This window comes from Taurulus bubalis, assembly GCF_910589615.1.
Source record: "Taurulus bubalis genome assembly, chromosome: 8".
In the NCBI taxonomy this organism is placed as follows: Eukaryota; Metazoa; Chordata; class Actinopteri; order Perciformes; family Cottidae; genus Taurulus; species Taurulus bubalis.
This window is the reverse complement of record NC_136596.1, coordinates 18,296,231-18,316,848: the sequence shown is the minus strand read 5'-3', so window position 1 is coordinate 18,316,848 and position 20,618 is coordinate 18,296,231. Positions and strand designations below refer to the sequence as shown.

At 38.8% G+C, this 20,618-nt stretch overlaps 1 protein-coding gene across 1 annotated transcript; it reads right to left on the bottom strand.

Moving 5' to 3' along the window:
* Nucleotides 1-10,663: 10,663 nt before the first annotated feature.
* On the bottom strand, nt 10,664-16,591 carry atad1a (ATPase family AAA domain containing 1a; the record flags this gene model as incomplete). Its single annotated transcript, XM_079222040.1, has 9 exons — nt 10,664-11,503; nt 12,572-12,744; nt 12,965-13,015; nt 13,664-13,753; nt 13,946-14,052; nt 14,256-14,456; nt 15,914-16,034; nt 16,141-16,239; nt 16,418-16,591. 9 exons carry the CDS (start codon nt 16,589-16,591, stop codon nt 11,374-11,376), a joined length of 1,146 nt encoding a protein of 381 aa, XP_079078166.1. The 3' UTR covers nt 10,664-11,373.
* Nucleotides 16,592-20,618: the final 4,027 nt, after the last annotated feature.

Below are 20,618 nucleotides of genomic sequence, written 5' to 3'. Positions count from 1 at the left end.
ATCAACCTTGACCGATTGACTTAAATTTCCATCCCGACTAGGCTACTTAAAGAAGCACCTCTCTATTAGATATTAGCAATCTGTCTTTACTAACAGGACATGTACCTCAGTCCTTTAAAGTAGCTAGAGTTAAACCTCTTCTTAAGAAGCCCACTTGTGTTCCAGAGGTATTGGCTAACCACCTCTAACCTTCTCTCCCTCTGTAAGATACTTAAGAAAGCAGTCACAAATCAGTTGTGTGACTTTCTACATAGCAATATATTATTTAAGGATTTTCAGTCATGATTTAGAGTGAATCATAACACAGAGACAGCACTGGTGAAAATTACGAATGACTTTCTAATTGCATCAAACAAAGGACTTGTCTCTGTACTTGTCTTGTTCGACCTTAGCGCTGCATTTCACATCATGGACCATCACATTCTATTACAGAGACTAGAGCATTTAATTGGCCTTAAAGGAACCACACTAAACTGGTTTAAGTCCTATGTATCAGAGTATATCTTGTAAAGCAAATAAATGCAATCCTAATCATAAGACTGGCTCTTTCTGTGACGCCACATATCCAGCGACCATCACAGACCTATAATGGCAAACATTTGCTCATGATGGAGAACACTGTACATATTCAGCAACGAGTGTCATAAACAACTGCAGCCCCTTCTTTTAAAAACCCTTTCAAGTGCTTACAGCATCTGAATATTCATTCGTGAACCTTTCCACTTGAAGTTGTTCTAGAAATCCTCTCCTTATTAAGCACAGTGGTACTCATCAGGTAAAATAACCACATAAAAGTGTTCTCAATGGCACCTTAGAATGTTAATGTTAAAGATGGGAGACATAGAAAAACAGCTTTGATATGCATGCTGTGATACAGTGCTTCTACTGACGGCTCATTCTTATTCTCTGGACACACGGCCTTGTTTATTAAAAGCTGCCAAGGACCCAAACTCAGATGGTTGTCATTACATAAAGCTTTTGCTATAATTTATCTTTCAGCACAGCGCCATGAAGTCAAAACGTTGTGATATGCCAACAACTCCTGTCAAGTCTTTTTCTATCCTATTGTCGGTTTCAGTCTTGCTATTTTATTGGTGAAGGTGTCGACCAATGAGCCAACCACAGAGCCTGTCAAACTGTCAGGAGTTATGAAAGCACTTCACAGCAATCAATGTCGAGCTACCATAGGATAGCAGAGAGGGAGGGAAAATATAATTACAGTGCAGAGCATTACAATTTAAAAAGTTGTATACATTTTGTCAAGAGCAAAACCTATTTAGCTTTGTTGATTTGAGCAACAATATATACACAACAAGATCTAAGCCCTTACTAACAATCACTTATTTAATACAGTATATATAGCTTTGCATTGGTGTTTGAGCCAAAACACTACAGTGCCAAAATATCTTGTATAGATAACATTCCTACTACACTTAATATCATTATTTAGGATGTAAAATTATATATTTTGCTTAATGTAAATAATATTGTGATGAGAAGATGGGAATCCAGTTTTAGTGCATCAGCAAGAACAACATAAAAGCCGTACAACCCTGTGGGAAGGTGCAGCATTTTGAATGAATGCAGAGAAAGGCACGCTTCATGCTCTCTCTGTGTCCGTCTGTGGCATTCCAGCACACAGCAGAAGTGAGAGAGGGGAAACGCATACACACAGAAGCAGATGAAAACACAAAGGTGTAACAACCGCCGCTTTGTATGATACAGATGCCAAAGAGTGCCATAGAGCCTCGGCACGCGGATGGGTGTGAAAAAGCGGAGGTGTTTGGCTTGGGAATTAGAACTGGTTAACACCCTGCTAAATTACACCCCCACATGGCGCCCGAATGCTCTTTGCTGACCCCCTGAAACGTCCCATACAAAGCAAAGTAAGATGAAAAGAGAACATACAGACAGAGTGCACGGTCTCTGTAGATACAGACCGTCACACACTTCAAGTGATGATTGAGAGGGAATCTTTTTGTATGAGTGTAAACATTATTTTCAGAAATTGTTATACCTTTAACAGTGAGATGAGAGGTAATTTGGGAATTTGTGGGAACGTTTGTTTTTGGCTAATATACATAATCACAAGAAAATCTATCTCGTCAGGCTTGAAATAATGTGTTTGTGGTTGGCAATGCAGTGCATAAACCAGTCAGCATCCTGTCAGGAGCTACAGGCAGCTATGGGCGTGGCTTCTGTTTGTGCGCGATAACATCAAGAGGCCAAACCACAATCCTAAAGAGGTTAGTGTAGATGTTACAATAGGACCAGTTATATCAGAACAGGAGTGTATTTATTAATTGAAAGAGCAACACTGAGGGATTTTCTCCATGAAAAAGCTGTTCTTGCCCTTCTACCGACCGATTTTCTTTCACTTTTTAGAAGTCTGTGGCTTTATGCTTGATGTGTTTCAATGCTATGCTACAGTAAGTATTTACTCCTGTGAAATAAACATGTAATTCAAGAATAGGCAATATGTCAAATATACATGTGTCAATAATACGTGCATTAATAACCCTTTTCCCCAGAGCAACTCACACATTTGCATCACTGGCTGAGACTAATAAAAGACTTCTTGCTGAGACACCAATGGCTCATTTCATTCAGCTGCCTCCAATGTGGAGCCTTCAGCGGGAAGTGAGTCATTCCCTCCTGCTCCTGTGTGGTGAAGAGATGAGCCGCATGACCCCAGTGCATGATTAATTAGTGATCATTATCCCATCTCCGCTCTCCTCAGTGGGTGTTGTGCTTTTCTCCCCGCCTTTATTTGCATAACTGGCTGCACTACCAGCCTTTTGACGTGGCTCTGGAATATGGGAATGTGTGTGTGTGTCTGGCAGAGGATGTCCGGTATTTCTTATTGGATTCGGTGTTATTCTAAAGTTTATTTCTTCACTGTGAGAAGAAGGAAGGAAGCAAGGAAGGAAGGAAACGTTCAATAGGTGACAGCAAGGGTATCATTAGACCTCTTTCAGTGCGGTGTGAGCATCTGTGATATTGTGCTCGTTAGATTACTTGTGAAAAAAACACAACTAAACAAATGTTTAAATTAACATTAATTCATCAAAAAACATGCAATATGCCAGATTTCAACATGCATTATTGACGCATGTATATTTGACATATTGCCTATTCTTGCATTACATGTTTATTTTACAGGAGTAAACACTTACTGTAGCATAGCTTTGAAACATATCGAGCATAAAGCCACAGATTTCTAAAAAGTGAAAGAAAATCGCTCGGTAGAACATTGTATCTCTGACTGGATGGACATGAAGAGGAAATATTGTCTTCATTAGATACTGTAGATAAACTTGCTAATGCATGTTGTCAGCAACATATTTACTGACTAGATACATGTGGAATCAGTTATGAAGATAAGGCAACCTAGAGCCTATTCTTTGTGAGCTGATTATAACTATAATCCAGGCTGATGTAATTTTAGCCAGGTCAAATTATGTTGTTAGGCAATTTAGTTAAGACTAATTCTGGATGACATTGCCTTGGATATCTCTAGCATTTATATTAAAAAGATTTGGGGAATACAAATATAACGTTGAAACCACAGTCAGTTTAAATTATTGGCTGACCTTATACTAAGGCTTAAAATAGCAACACGCCGCTGTTAGCAGAGCAGGAGTTAATTCAAATATATTAAGAGCATAATCTGAAAACACATGTGGAAATTAAATGCAACCCTGTAATGAATATAGAGATTAAATAGACTCTAAAACATTGCATCACATTAAATGCCTACGACTAATTATGATTTTGTCTGTAGCTCATGATGCATCTTTTTGATGGCTTAGATTTAAGTGTTTGAAAGGTTGAAATCTTTCAATTTCACTTTGCAGGTTTGGAGGAGTTTGAAAGATTAATTCTGTTTACTTCCCAGATCTAGAACAATGGTCAATTATAGAAGCATTGGCGAGGGTGGTTTTAGAAAGCATGATGAATGAGTGAAAAACCGCAAGTGAATTTACAACTCATATCTACTGGCAGCAATATAAGCAATTCAACTCAAGGAATGACATGCCTGCTGACTCGCTATTGCATGTAAAGTCTCAGTTTTTCTGGGATTCAAACATAGAAATATAGCTGTCTTTTGCTACCAGTTGTGGAAATAAACTTGGAGTATTTAGCAAACAAGCGTGTGGTGGATATAATTCTTTTTTCATTTACGTCCCACCATAATTTTCAATTGACAGGGGTCGGTTGAGCTAATAACTACATACGTAGGAGGATGACCCTTTTCTTTGTCCTGCACACACAGTTCTGATTGGTTGATATAGATGCATCCTGTAACGTTCAAGTTTTTTTTACAGATTGAGTGCCTGACACAGCAACATGTTGGCATAGTTTTTATTATATCAGCATTTTTGCATGTATACGCAATAAATACATCTGAAAAGATGAGCTGTGCTTCTGATTTTGTCCAAAGAGAGATATTCAACAACAGCGTCAGTAAATTGTAAGAGCTGACCCTTCTCTTAACACCTCCTCTGACAGCCACACACCATTTGATTACATTTCATCTGGTGTTCTGCAGCCATTAGAGACTCCAATTACATCTGCTAATGGAGCAGCCTCCTCTCCAACCTGACCTTCCATCACCTAGTTAGGTGTGAGGCAGCAGAGGTGAGAGAAAATTATTTTTTTAAAGTCAGGAGAGTGGTACTTGTTGCTTAAGACTCCTGTATGCTAAAAAGAAAGATGGGAAAAAATAATATTCAATATTGAACCAAATCTGTACCATTAGTGGCTTTACTAATGCACAATCATAACTCACGTCCTGGAAGCCATTAAATTCCATTAAAGGCTAAATCAACACTGAAATCACACAGGGCCGAAAGCTATTGCTGCATTGGGTTGAAACTAATAACTATGTTGTATTTGTGTCCACACCCCAATCAGTGATGTTACCCATGGTGGTTATAAGTTGTCATAACCTGCAGTAGCATCTCTGATAAGGGTGTGGCTACAAATCCAGCATGCGTGTGCTACAGCACAAGGCAGGATGCCGTGACAGCTCAAAGAGTCAAAACACCACATCATTACCAAGTTCAGTTTCCTGTCTTTATGTACTATACAGAACTAAATAAGTGAACCAATTGATACAAAAACTCAGTTGTTGATAAATATTATGGCTAAGTGCATGCTGCATAAGAGTGGGAATGGCACAAATCATATATAATCAGTTTCTTTCCATTCTAATTTGGGCAACATTCATACGTGGCCTTAATTAAATCAGATACAGGTTAGATTTTTGGCAAACCGATTTAAATCCGAACAATCATATTGGAATTCATGCGACCAACAAAAATTGTGACACGTCACAAGATAAATTCAAGTTAATTACTTTAACTGTAGCAACCAAATTCAAGTATCCATCATCATGACTTATGACTCGGGATAAGCTGTGGTGCTTGTCGAGCCAGGGGACAGACGTGGTGGATAGCTCAACATCTCTGCAGCTAGGCAGACAACAGACAACAAACTCGGAGGGGGGTTGGCAAGTCGTTTATGTTGCCGTCCCATCATGCATCATTACGACTGGGAACCTACCGCATTGCCTGCAGCCTGAGTAAACATAAGCCAGAGCCATTATCAATATAAACTCCATAGCTGTGATAACATGAGATATGGAGCATAAAGTATATTATGTTGAACTTTACATGCATCATAATGGCAAATAAATTAATACTTATAGAACACTATATTTGACTAATCGCTAGATACCCGCAATCATCTTACTGATCATACACTGTAGATGTCATATGTGTCCAAAACATAATTTATGGCCTCCTGTTTCCACATGAATGTTTTATATGCCTTGTAACTATCACCACGTGGAGGTTTTACTTCATGCCGGTCTCCTAGACACACACATACAGGGTGTGTAATCGTCACTGAGGCTTTTCTCTGGGTCTTCAATAAAACTCTATGGGCCATAAAGTATGCAATACTTACACAAAACCCAGTTAATCTGTAAAGACATTTAAACAAGACAGTGTTTGGTTACACCAGTGATGGAGTACGATCAGGCGATGTTAGCAGACTAGCAAGTGCACACACAATTTGAAATTGACCGCAGAAAATACCCAGGCGAATAAAAGGCTACCATTTACATGAGGAATGGGTTACCGCTTTTTTTCCCAAATGTTAATTGATAAATTCTCATTTGCGATGAGAGCATGACAGTCAGTCAAATACTTAACTTGAGTGTCACTTCACCAAAGTCCACAGAAGATTTTGATGGGACTTTCCGGCTGGTAGACATCTACGAACAGAGAAGGTATAAAGGAGCTGAAAACAATGATTAAAAGACAACAGTCTCTGTTTAACAAACTGACAAAAGAGCCCTACATAGAAAAGGAGGCTTTGCCGATAGCGGGATAAGTTCAGAGGCGATGAATGCGGCCACTTTCATTTTGTCAAATGAGCTCTCGGAGGAAAAAAAGGTTAGACAGCCTTGCTCGAGCAGCACTCAAATAATGACACACGAGCATCATCAAAGTGACGCCGTCAGAGCGAGCTCCTGCAGAGATCAGCCTGGGAGGTTAATGTACAGTAAGGCAGCAGACGCAGAAAACATGCAACCAAAGAGTCCCTGACCCACTGAGGCTTCTGCAAAGACCCTGTGGCATCAGGATCTCTACTACGTGGGAGGAAACAGCACCCAGACATACTAATGGATGGATGGTCGTCCTGGAAGCACAAGGTGGCCGGTTCGATCCCTGGTCTCCCCATAGTTTGCATGTCGAAGTGTCCTTGAGCAAGACACTGCACCCCCAGTTACCCACTGCTCCTTAATTACTAAGGATGGATAAACAAGAGAGAATAATTTCTCCATTGTGAGATTAATAAAGGAATAGAAATACAATTTGATGCAGTAATTGTGACAGCATTTTAAACCATACCTTTATATAATAGAACCTGCAAAACAGTCACTACACATAACTATTATCATATTTTTAAAACTACTGTTTTTTTATTTTTAACATTCTCCCTTGTCTCATTGGCATTTTACAAACTCAGCAAACACATTTTTGGATAAATGCCAAGAGCCATAGTGGTTAAAGCCAAGTAAAATGAAGCTTCTTAGCTTCTAAATCAGCAGTTTTTCTTAAATGAACTATAACTAAGGATTATCTCTATCGCTGCAACGTTAGTCAAGGAGGCCATGCTACAACATGAACAACAGAACATGAATTTATGTATCATCTCCTTAAACTGGCATCTTTCATTAAAGGATTACTGTAAAATGTTGGGAATTAAGCTCATTTGCTTTTTCAGAGTGAAAATACGTTTTCTAACTATTTCTTTTTTAAAGACACACAATGCACTTTAAATTTAATATACTGTATAAAACGTGTTGTTAAGTGCTTTATGAGTCTATTTACAAGAAGGCACAGAGAAATGACTATACAATATTATCTTGCTTTCTACAATATGTGCATAATTTCAAGACGATAGCATCTGAATGATTAATAGAGAAGATTATACATTGTAGACCTTTAAATGTAGAGCTGCTCGGCCCATCATATATGAATGCAATATGGCTTTGTGAGTTACTCCAGCTATACAACTCTGAGCATCAGCAGGCTACAGGATATCCTGCTGAGACACGCAACAGGGATAACAGCTGCCGCTGATTTCTCTGGGCTCGCTCGATCATGTTCGATGGCAGTGAAGCTTTCAGGAGGACTGTCACAGATCAGAGTGGGGCCATTATACACTCTCTCTCTCCACCGCTCTTATTTAAAAAAGGTTAAGACCATCAAACCAACGCTGAGAGCTGCTGTGCCGACAGACCATGGCCAGACAAAAGTGAATCTATCCGTGTCTGAGCTCTCCTCTCAATGGGAAGTCTTTGACATCTCCAGCCAGCTGTGCTGCATGGGAGAGCTGCTTCCATCATGTTTATCGACTGAGAGCTGTCCTCTAATTGAAAAGAGCTTGATTGGAGACTTTCACATTGACTCCCTCTTCATAAATAACTCAATTGCTTTATGAATAACTAATCAATGAGTCGGAGTCAAAGCTCAGACAGAACATAGTTGGAGGAAAACACTCTAGATTTTGCCTCATTAAAGACTGAACCGTAAACATCACTGTACCATCGGTCCACACTACAGGCAGAAACATAGTTGCACTTATTGGCATGGCATCACACAACTCTTTCTTTACAATAACCCTGTGCAGATTAAAGAATCCAATGATGCACCCTTTTAAGGAATTAAGAATGTTTCTTGGGTGTACTTCACCCACCACCACACCTTCACAAAACACATACTGCATGCACGCCTGCAGAGGTTGAATAGATTAGTATTGTAATCATAGTTATACAGAGTATTTCAGAGGTATTGTCACAAAACAGTCTATCTCATAATACAATCCCTTCAAACTCTTCCTGCATACATACAATACAACAATGTTTTTACTCTTTAATAAGGTATACTTTGCACATTCATTAATGTTTTATAGATGGCAAATAAGCCATTATTGAAATGAGAAGAAAACAGGTATATTTTCCTCACATAGTAACTTTTGTCTTTTCAGCCTCACTTTAAAGATTGCCTGCATGAATTCAAAACAATACATAGACCCCTTGCAATAACTTGAACAGTTCAAGGATGCATCACATTTCCCCTGGAAACCATGTTATCAAATAGCTGCTGTCATATGAAAACCTAAAATCCTGACTTTAAAATAAAGAAAAAACTCAAACTTTTGACATGCTATAGCATGGCCCATATAAGTGGGCAATTCAGATTTCATGACCTTAGTGCACTTGCCAGATATCCATTAAAATCTCAGACTGTAATTTTAAGCTGTTTGGCTGTCAGCAAATTCTGAAAAGTAGACTTATTAGCAATGCAAGGCTTTTGTTAGCAACCAGCAACAGAGTGGAAAGAGAAAGTGCTTGGTTATAGCCAACAATGGCTTATTAATGCATGCCTAAAGGGTACAGGATTTGACTGCACAGCCGCAGAATTCACAAACAGTTTATGATGATTCAGAATCCCAATTAAGTACTAACCTCCCACTGCTAAACTTTTTGGGTGCCAAAAATTTACCAAAATATTGGTAAAATAACCATTGACAATATACATAACGTTGTCTTTTAGGAATGAAACAATCCATTATATTTAATACACTTAAACAAGGGCAGGACAAAGACAAACAGGTTGAAAGCCATGCTGAAATAAGCAAGGTCAAATGTTGATGGTTGAGCAAAAAAAAAAAAAGATGAATATTTTCTTCGGAGTAGTTCAATAAATACACTTTACAGTACATGGTTTACATACCATACTCAACACACATATTTGACAGTGTAATTAACAGTAACTGATAATGGCTCAAATGACCTGATAAGTCCTATTGCATTGAGAAAAAGCCGTCGCAAAGATAAGGAACTAAGACCTGTAAGCTGCAGCGACACATTCGTTGGTTTACAGGACAACATTTTGACCTTTAACCTTAAGCAGACATACCCTAATGAAGAGTAACGTGTGTCCAAAGATCACTGAATGAACCAATAATGGAGAAACAATCTAGTATGCAGAGTCATCCCTTTCATTATCACACCTCAATGCTATAAAACTGCTCTTCATGTGAGCAGTCACACCCGCCCCCGCAACAGGACTGTGAAGCTGCAGCGCCACCACATGGTCATGGTCGAATGACCGCTTTGCCCTGGCTTGTTCAGACTGAGTGGGAGAAAGGTCTGTATGAGACCCACGAACACATGCTGTGACCATGTGGTGAATAATGAAGCTTTTTATACAGAGGGAGTCAGAAAAGCAGGTCACAACAACTTCAGACTGACAGCTGATTTAAATTTTAAAGCCATGCTCTCCTGAAAGAGAGAATACAAGTAACAGCCAGAAAAACCCTGATGTGTATTGCAGTGACAGACATTGATCAATGTACAGAACAAGACGTGAAAAATGTATTATTAAAAACATTCAAAGAGAAACAATGGAGATTGACGAATAATGACAATGGGTGCAAAAGACCACTAAATGCACTGAAGACCAATTGGATTGGGTAACTTCAGTTGCAGCATTTTACTTCCATATTCACAATAATGCATGCAGCACGACTCCTATAATATATATCTGCTAATAGCTGAGGAGGCATAAATCAGGTAACATTACAGCCATAAGTAGTATGGCTCAGGTGTTTATAGCTGTGGTTTCCATTACAGTTGTTAGGCGGTGACCCCATCTCTACTTGGCCGTCTTGTACCGAATGTGTGTTTTGTCATCTGCTTTTGTCTACACACAATGACTGAGAGCTCCGAGAAAGACCTCTTTGTAGCAATCTAAAAATGTAATAATTCTGCCTTCATTACACTGAAAAGTGATTAACAAGTTTGAATCTGTACCATCAGGTCTAAAAAAGGACTAGTGAAATTAGGTGTTTTACTGAGGCAGGGTTCATACACATTTTGACCAATGGATTTCCATGACTTTAAACCAAATTTCCATGACCAAACATTTTGTGAAATCTCGGTGTATACATAAAAAAAGTAAGAAAATGTATTATTTAAACTAACAATGAGAATGCCAAAGCATACATTATACCTTAAATGACACAAATGAATGAGAGACAATAGTTTGATTAAAAGAATAAACATTTATAGATAGAGCGTATGCCTGCTTAAATTTGGAGAGTCTTTCTTTTAAAAGCATATTAATTATTTCAACTCAACGTAAATGAACGACTATATGAATATAACAAATTTCCATGACTTTTCCAAAACCTCTGGGATTTTATTTTTTTCAAAGACTTTTCCAGGTTTTCCATGACCGTAAGAACCCTGTGAGGTCTCTGGACTGTCTTCCTCTTTTTTTTGTCACTGATTGTGACTTGAAAGCATCTACAGTAGTGCTCACTTCACTACTAAAATCATGCATTTAACTGTTACACATTATTGTACCTAACATTTTTGGGGGAAATTTTTACTCCTTAGGAGCAGTAACTCATTACATGATGAGTATCGCATTATTGCAGTTTTCTGTTAAACCTCAAGCTGGCTAAAAACATCCTCTCTTACTTGAAAAAGCAAAGATGAAATCAAACAAACAAATCTATGTGTTGATCAACTATGTGAATGATCATGAAAAGCAAATGGTGATGACATCCGATGTTCTTGTCAGCTTTTTCAAAAAGTAAAAATCGTATCGGTACTTCCACCAGGACAAAGCAATCTTCACTATGCTCATGGTAAGACGACAACAGGTGGAGTTGTTTTTGAGTCGATTAAAAATCAAGCAGAGAACCTCAAGGGATTACTGGTCTAGAGTCCAGACTCAAACACACAATGGGAAAATATTTCCCATTGTGGTGCAGTATTGGTGTCTAGTCCAGTGGTACCTCTGACACAATGGGTAACATGAAGGCTGTGGCCCGCTTAGATTCCTTCATCTTGTCCAGGCCGAAAAGGAGGTCCAGCTGGGTGACCGGCCGCAACCGTTCCTCATCCACAGGTCTGGAGCAAAGGACACAAGATGTCAGAGGTCAGGCACAGACACCTACCAAAACAAGGTCCGAGTCCACACTGCACACCAATTGTAAACCGTATGTACAATAGACACTAAACATTATTGTATACTGTTTTTGCAGTGGTATTTAACAAATCTACATACTGGAGCTAAATGTCTTCTACTAAAAAGGAAATGATACAATATGTGAGCTATCGGATATCAAGCCCACTGCTATGTTTGACTAAAATACCAATTATACTTCACAAAGAGACAGCAAAAAGTTTGTAAAAAAAAAAAGGGGGGGTTTCTTTTCTGAAGTTGTTTTACCTACATCCAAAGTAGGAAGTATTTAAATATGTATGACTTTACATATTGCCCTTTTATGTTGTACAGTGGCCTTGAGAGAAGCCAACAGGCTTAGTGTTAAAATTGCTGAAAACTAAAAAAATATATTTTCTTTTCGTAATAGTGCCTTGCTCTGAGAGGGTTTCAATAGTCTCTTAGCAACAGCTGAAGCATGGGTTAGACAGATCAGATATTCAGCATTTTAATATAAGATGCTTTTAAACTCAACCAGATCCACCTCTGACACCTTTCAATGTAATCACACACACACACACACACACACACACACACACACACACACACACACACACACACACACACACACACACACACACACACACACACAACTTTGTGAAGTTAATCAACACAGGCCACAACCTGAAATTATTTGAATGCGCATGATTATAATCCTTGAGTGCATTCATGTTTTATCATAATAACTATTACGTTAAGTATCCCACTGAAAACTGAAGAGAATGGATGGATGGATGGATGGTTGGTTGGTTGGTTGTTTGAATAAGTATATATAGATATAGAAATATTATTAAATGTAAAGTTAGAGAGTACCGGTATATACATCACTCACAGTAATATTGCCATCAGCTTTCAAAAACCCAAACAGGTGTAACCTCCAGTGTTTAGGACAGGTACTGTATTTCGAACAGAAACATGCTCAGTGGACACAAGTGCTATACATTCGTGTAGGTGTTTGAATATATGAGTCATACCTTTCCTCCTCCTGGCAGTCCTGTAGCTGCTGAGCAATCTGCTTCATTTGCGCCTTTCGGACATAGTCCCGGACTCTGTACATGGCAGCATCGCGGCAAAGCTCCCGGAGGTCACTGCCAGAGTAACCGTCCGTCTTCTCCGCTATCTCCTTCAGATTTATGGCATTGCTCAGCTGAGCAGAAAAGCAGGACAGCAATGTGAGACAATTATGCAGAATTAATCCGTTAGCTGTCACTGGTCTTTAGCTGTATCCATGGGTGATCTGATCTGCTTTAATGTCATCACACAGTGAAAATACAGGTCTGAAATGACCACTGCAAATAACAAAAGAGAAAATTGAAGAGAATAATTTCTTTCATGACCGGCTAGGATGAAAATAAATCACATCTTACGTTTTCTCCTGCTAAAATCAGCCTCAGGATGTCCTGTCTTTGTCTTATATTCTGCAAAGATAGAAAGACAGTGATTCTTTAAAGAATATTAATGTGCCACTAATGAATACAAAAACAAAAGCAACTAATCACTAGTTAAAAGACATGCCTTCATCCGAAACAGTCAAAGTGCCATTTCAACTACCTAGACGATGTCATACATAAAGAGTATGTATAATTATATTTCCTGCAAAAAGATATAATTGTGTTTTCTCCTGCATGAACAGCTCATATATATATATATATATATTTATATCCGACATGATAAGGGGCTGTATATTGTACTGAATTAAAGATGAATGCTTTTTGTGGCTGGGCCAGCAGCCATAAATCAATCTGAGACACACAGTTCAGCTCAGTTTAAGCTGTGCTCCTTTATGTGTAGCGCAAAGCACAAAGTAAAACACGCCATTTCAATCACTACAGTAAATAGAGATCAGGTGATGATGTTACAAACATTGTGGTAAAGTCGGGCAAAGAGTTATGCAAGGAGCTATTGGGGTTTGATATATATATTTAAATTAAATAATGCACCTAGATTTAGGGAAAGAAAACAGTAAACATGAATTTACCAACTTATTAAACTCTGTATGAATTTATGTAGATAAATTTGCATGACATAGATAACCGTTTGCGCTGGTGTACGTGAACGTGTCTTACTGGCAGGCCAACATGAAAACTGGTGGGCATCCTGCGTAAAATGGCCGGATCCACATCCTGTGGCCGGTTTGTGGCTCCCATCACCATCACCTAAAATCACAAGTACATCAACATTATGCTGACAAAACCACCTGCAGCATTAACTCCTCAAACAAAGGACAAAGCACATCTTTTCAAATACTTTTCCAATGGGACAAGAGAAATCCTACCCAGTAGTAAAATATATATATATATATATATATATATATAACTGATTCTTTTATTTATATATGGTTGTGTTACCTGGGTGGTTAAGGAAGTATCCAGGCCATCCCACAGGCTCATGAACTGGGCCTTCATCATGGCTGTGGCCTCATGGTCCAGGCTGGAACGGTTCCTCAGAAATGACTCTAAGAGACAAGGAGCAAAAACCAGGATGAATCAGATTCTGAAGGGAGCCCTTCAATTGTTTTGTATGAAAAACATCATGATAACAATATCAGCCTCACGTGTTGGAAATAATGTCTTCTTGAAAGAGTAGACTTAAAAGATAAATCACATTTAATAGTGTATTAAACAAACCTTTTCAAAGTAATAGAGTAATCAAGCATACCGATCTCATCAATGAAGATGATGCAGGGCTGGATTTTTATTGCCAATGAGAAGACAGCAGCAGTCAGCTTCTGTGATTCGCCGTACCACATGTCCGTCAGTGTGGAGGGCTGAAGGTTAATAAACTTGCAGCCTGAGGCTTTGGCTGTTGCCTTGGCGATCATGGTCTTCCCACAGCCCGGAGGACCGAACAATAAAACGCCTGCAAGGACAAAACATACTTTCAACCTCCCGTTAGGTTTTTTTATACTAAAATTAGTACTAAAAGTAATCAAATTCCTATAAATACTCTACACAATAATTGTATGTCTATAAAATACATCCTGGTTGAGTGAAACAATACATTTAGGTTTTACACATGATTTTACATTGACCTTTGTTATTTCGGGAAATTATATATTGCCATTGACACAGTTGCCAGATAGATAGAGAGAGATTTTTTTGCAAAACAAAATAGAATGAGTGCAGATATCAGTTTTAGTATTTGATCAGTATTAGTGACTGCAATGAGCTGTTTTCCTCCACACATCCTTTTCAAACGGGGTTGTAGATTTGATACGGACACTCAATTCATGCTCAATGTTGAGAGACGCAACAGCAGAAAAGACGACCTCACGGACATCTCATGAAGATCGGCTTTTGGCAAAATGCCAAGAATCTGCGAGTCGCGCATGTGCAAGCGTAATCTATTAACGCGGCCCCCTAATATAACGGTAGGGGAAACACTGGAGATATATCTAGCAACTGTGGGAGGTATTTTGCCTAACTTGGTCTTCTCTAACACACGTAAAGATGGAAAGTTTTGCCTGACTTGCAGCATACTTTAAAAAATGTACATGATATAAATAAAGGCTGGAGATGAGGAATGTAACTGGATTCCCATGACAGCTAATTTTGGAGGTTGACTCATCCTCAAGCTCTGTATAAAGTTTTTGGCCAAACAGTGAAAACTCTGTAGAAAGAAAAGTGTTCCTCCAAGTGATCATCTGCTTTCAGGCTGCCAAATGTACAAATCTCATCTAATGCTTTTTGGCACACAGCTCTAGATGGAGGTATAAGGCACCGGTTGGCTTTCTAACAATAATGAGAAATAGAAGACATGAACCGATGTGGTTTATAACTACTTTGGATATCTGTAGTTCCTAAAACGCTATGTGTGTCGGTTTGTTGTCTATGCACTTCAACTCAAATTATTAGCATTAATAATAGATAATGCAGAAAAAAGAGACTTTGTTTATACTGTCTGTTGCCAGTATAAACAGACCATCTACGGCAGACTATTCATGTTATTTATTTATTGTGAAAAGAGGGCATGTTGTATCAAATTTCCCCTTCTTACTGCTCTTGTTTGATAAATAAATATGTATTAATATTTGATAGATCACATCATATCATTTAAAATGTTTGGTTGCAAATTTGCTCTGAAGTGAAATAAAAAAATGTACACTCTTCACTCTCATTCAATAAATTGAGTAAACAGTTACAATATAATATCATAATTGAATACTAAAGATTAAATAATGCCAGATGTTTCCAATCCATTAGTACATCACAGAGTACAATCGTATGAAGTTCATTTTATCCTTTAAAGTTAGTATGCATCTTGAAGATTAGGTGTAAAAGTCTGTCATATTTCTGATTAAATGACTGCTGTGGTACCTTTGGGAGGCTGAAAGAGTTTGGATCCAGCTAAAAGGTGTCTTTTCTGAAAGGGCAGGATGACTGTGTCTTGCAGCTCATTTACAACCTCATCCAGACCAGCTATATCTCTCCAGGTCACCTGCAGGAAGGTCGAGTATGGTGAAGGGGATAATAAAAAGAGTAAAATATCATATGATCATGACACCGGATAATCTCAACTGTCAATTGAGGACTACTGTGGTTACCTTCATAGTTTGGGGATCAACTAGTTGAGATGCAATGTTCATCTCATACTCTGTTAGTTTGACGTCCTCAACACCAATCCTCTTCATCAGTTGTTCTGCCTGTAGAAAAGAGACACACACACAAAGATAGTGTGCATAAATCTGCTTCAGCCATTACTTTCATTTTTTAACCACTTCTGCTTCACTGACAGAAGAGAACCTGGACAAATAACTACCTACAACATCTTACATACTGTAAAGCAATGGCCTGCTGATATTATGTGCTTATGTTCTATACCCTTTTCTTGGCTTGGCTTTTCTGTTTAGAGGTAGGGTCCATGGCATCTATAACCCATTTGATGCTGTAGTAGGTTGCTGCACCAAAGATGGTCAACCTCAACAACATGCCCACCACCTCATTCCTGGACAGTGGTCGCATCAGGGCCTCTCTGGGAAGATCTTTAAGCAGCATCTCCACTGGTTGATGTCAGTCCATTGTCTGGATGAAGAGGAATGAGAATGAGAGACGAATAAGACTGAGCTTGAAACTAATTATGTAGTTACATGTATACCAAATATATGTCATAAGACCCAGAAATGGACATCACATTTTCAATTTAATTCTGTCTGGTACATGATAGTCTCCACCTGGTGGTGTGAGTTATAATCACATATTGCTTCATTTAACAAATCACACAATTGAATGTGGCTCTGCAGCACATTAGTGTATTAATGACAATGTCATAAATGTAAATGTGATTTTACCTTCAACAATTGCATCTGGCGGGTATTAAACATAACATTACTGTGTATGACAGAGAGTAGGTTGAACCGAATCATAATAAAGTTTATATCGCCCTACTTCGGGTAAAACGTAAGCCAAACTGTGGAGCGGCTCGGGTGATACGCAATAGATGGGGAAACATGTTTTCGAGGTTTGAGCCTTTACATTATGTGCAGTTACTGAATGAAAGTGCACGTGAGGCGCAAGATTACAGTTATACCACCCAAAAGCTAACGCTAACTAACCCGCCTGTCGTTCGTTTCAATAATATTTTCAAACTGAGCAGCTCCTTTACAGACCAACACAATGTCGCTATAGTACAGTTACAGTCAGGATACATCCGTGTTTTATTACCAAGGAAGAAATCATATTAATTCGTCAGGTAGCATGTCAAGGCGAGCTAAAGCTAACGAGGCTGTAACTAGCATGCACCAAACTGTGACTTCAGCATGTTGATACAACTAAAGCCTGAATAAAACACTCTGCATGCTGTCAAGCATACATGTAAAGTCCTTCTTAAGATAAAAGACAAAAGAGCCAGACTTACTCAAGACGGGAACCGACAGCCAAGGACAATTCCCAAACACTGGTACCGTGCACTGTGCACCATGTTTTGTACCTCGGGTAGGAACAAACACTTGAGTTCCATATGACATATTCATTGAGCAGGCATTGTTCATACAGTCAGCCACCGGATGGCAGAATTTGCACACAGAAAGTTTACATATCAGCACCACGGACAGCATCCACATTACGATAGGACAGTGGTTCTCGACCTTTTTTTCAGTGATGTACCCCCTGTGAAATATTGTTTTACCCCCCCAAACCAGTGCAAAGCATTTTGGGTTTAAAAAAAGATGTAATATACGATGCTGTGACATCAATGTCTGATTTGATATAACATATATAGAATTCAGTGTTTTAACTCACACTTATAATGTACTGAATATTTATTAAATAACATTCTTTTAAAGATTTTTAATATATACATATATATATATATATATATATATATATATATATATATATATATATATATATATATATATATATATATATATATATTAAAAAAAAATCTCACATGGAGAGCCGTCACGTACCCACAGGTGTACACCTACCCCTATTTGAGAACCAATGCTCTAGAGGATATGAACATTTGAATACAACATTGTGTACACATATTTACCTCTTTTAAGATCGCCAAATGTTTGGCTAGTTTCTGGACCGAAGCACTTCCTTAATGGGACTCAGTTGGGGTAAATTGCTGCCCAACTGCGCCATGAAGGTGATTTCAAGTAGGATTGTGATGTGCTGGAATTCTGCATTCTGTTTGACAAACAAAAACGAGAAAGAGCACTGTAAGACATTGGTGTAATGCTATTTTGTAGCTATAGTATGATAAAATAAAGTTACATTCTCATTCTGACCCCATTAACCAAGACAGTCTTCGATAGCATGGATATTGGTGCACAATGTGTTCTAGCCAAACATATTCCGATTAAGGGTAAATGCGCAAAATCTGGAGGCTATGTGGTTATTTAAACCTTGATTAATAGTGCTCATAAAATACTTACTTTGGAATGTTTTAGTCTGTATCCAAAATGTACAAAACATATTTTACATTATTTAATTTTTTTCCTCCATTCACGTCCCAAAGTGTATGCTATTACAATATGTCTTGGGGACTAATATTTTGCTGGGGATGAATGTGGATCTTTTGATTAGACTGTGATTGGACACCAAAAACCCAAGCATTTCATAGGGTATGCTTCATGCAAATGTATCCCAGTCGAGTAGATAGCTCTTATCTGAAGCTCTTATCTGTTTGTTTTCCTCTAATTTCAAGTGCTGACTGATGCTGGATAATTCAGTCTTCTTAACAGCAGCCTCAAAGATAAGACTGTAACAAATGGGCCTCTCCTACAAGCAATTTATCACACATGGTCCAAAGGGATTGTTAATTGTCGCAGATTGTGTGCTAAATTTGAAAATGCTGTTATAGCTTGTTTCCAGACTGGTCTCTGCTTCATTATTTTATTTGTGAAATACAAACTAACAATGCTGAGAAGAAACTGAAGTATATAAGTATAAAAACATCTACTATAACTCCATAATTGTAAACCTTTTACATCAAAGGATTTAATGAATACACATATTCCTTTTGATATTCCTCCAGACTCTCAGCTCTTGCATCAACTATAAATGCAGCTCCTCAAGCAAAAACAAACAATAACAGTTTTCATTGTAATGTTCACTTTACCGTCCATGGACATGTAATACATTTTGGCCCAGTTTACCACACTTCTCTGTGAGCACAATTAACTGGATTTTGAACAATGTGCTAGAAGAGGGGGATTGTCTTTTATATTTTTCTTGGTGTACACTTGGGTTGGTTAAAAACTTCCCAAACCCCCTCCCCTCCCCCCCTTTGTAGACTAATTAGTGGTCCAAAATGGATGCTCACTTCCATACTGCACAGTTCCAGTTAAGCGTCCAGCTAAATTAAATCCACCCTTGTTGTGGAAAATGGCACAAAGGCTGCTATTGCGCACACCTTCGACTGTGAAAATGCTTCACGAAAAGCTTTAATCCCCTTGTACTGCAGCAGCGAGTCCCAGGAGATAGCGGCCTGACAGGGCCATTTTGATGGGTCTGGGCATTAAAGCACAGGCTTGTGTATCTGCAAAGTGCAGCCGGGGCTCCCACAACGACTTGCACCTCGCCTAAACAACCACTCTCACCGGGTGGGGCCAAAAAAACACATTCAGCTTCTATGGCTGTCAACCTCGACCATGCCGCTGCTGAAATAAAGCACTCTGCTTGCAGCTTTCGCATGCCAGAGCTGCACTCTTTGGTAAAAACAGGCTGGTAACTGATTGGATTGCAGCAAGACATAAGAATCTTTGTTAATGGGAAATGCTTGTGCCATAATGTCTTATTGTACCAACCAGGTTATAATTTTCCATTATTTCATGAGTGTGGAGAGTGAATATATATCCCCCTTTTTACTGAAGGGATTAAAATTTTTCACACTTCAGTAAATGTTGGCCACACAGCAGTTAATTACCCTTTCAATCTCCCAGGGAGAGATATTGTCTCTTGCAAGATAAAGAATCATTTGGAGGTGGATTATTTATTTGCCTGTTACCCAGATGAACAAAAAGGATTTATTTCTGAAAACAGTAAGTGCTGGAACTGGACTGCTCACCTGAGTATTTTGAACAAAAGTGGACTGTCTCTTTAATCCATTTTTTATTAGGCAAGACAAGACAAGGCAAGTTTATTTGTATAGCACATTTCAACAACAAGGCGACTCAAAGTGCTTCACATTAAACCATTAAATGTTGGATTCCCTGTCTGCTCGTAAGTCTCCACCCCCAGTTTCCGCCCACTGCCACACCCCTCTCCTTCATCCCAGCTGTTGTGCATTGCCTTGATCACCGGCAGGTGATTTAGGGACCACTGCGTACCTGGCTCATTTGTCGGGTTGTTCCAGTTCCAGTCTGGTTTGCTTCTTCAGGTGAGAGTGGATCACAAGAGCGGTTGAGTTGCCCTCCCGACTCTGGAGCAGAATCAGTCTGGTGTGCTTCAAGAGCATTGACTACAGGAGCGGTTGAGTTGCCCTCCCAACTCTGGAGCAGGGGAGGTGGATCTCCTGTGTTCGCTGGACATTACCGTTGGTATTAGTTTGTCTATTCGTTTTGTTTTGTCGCAA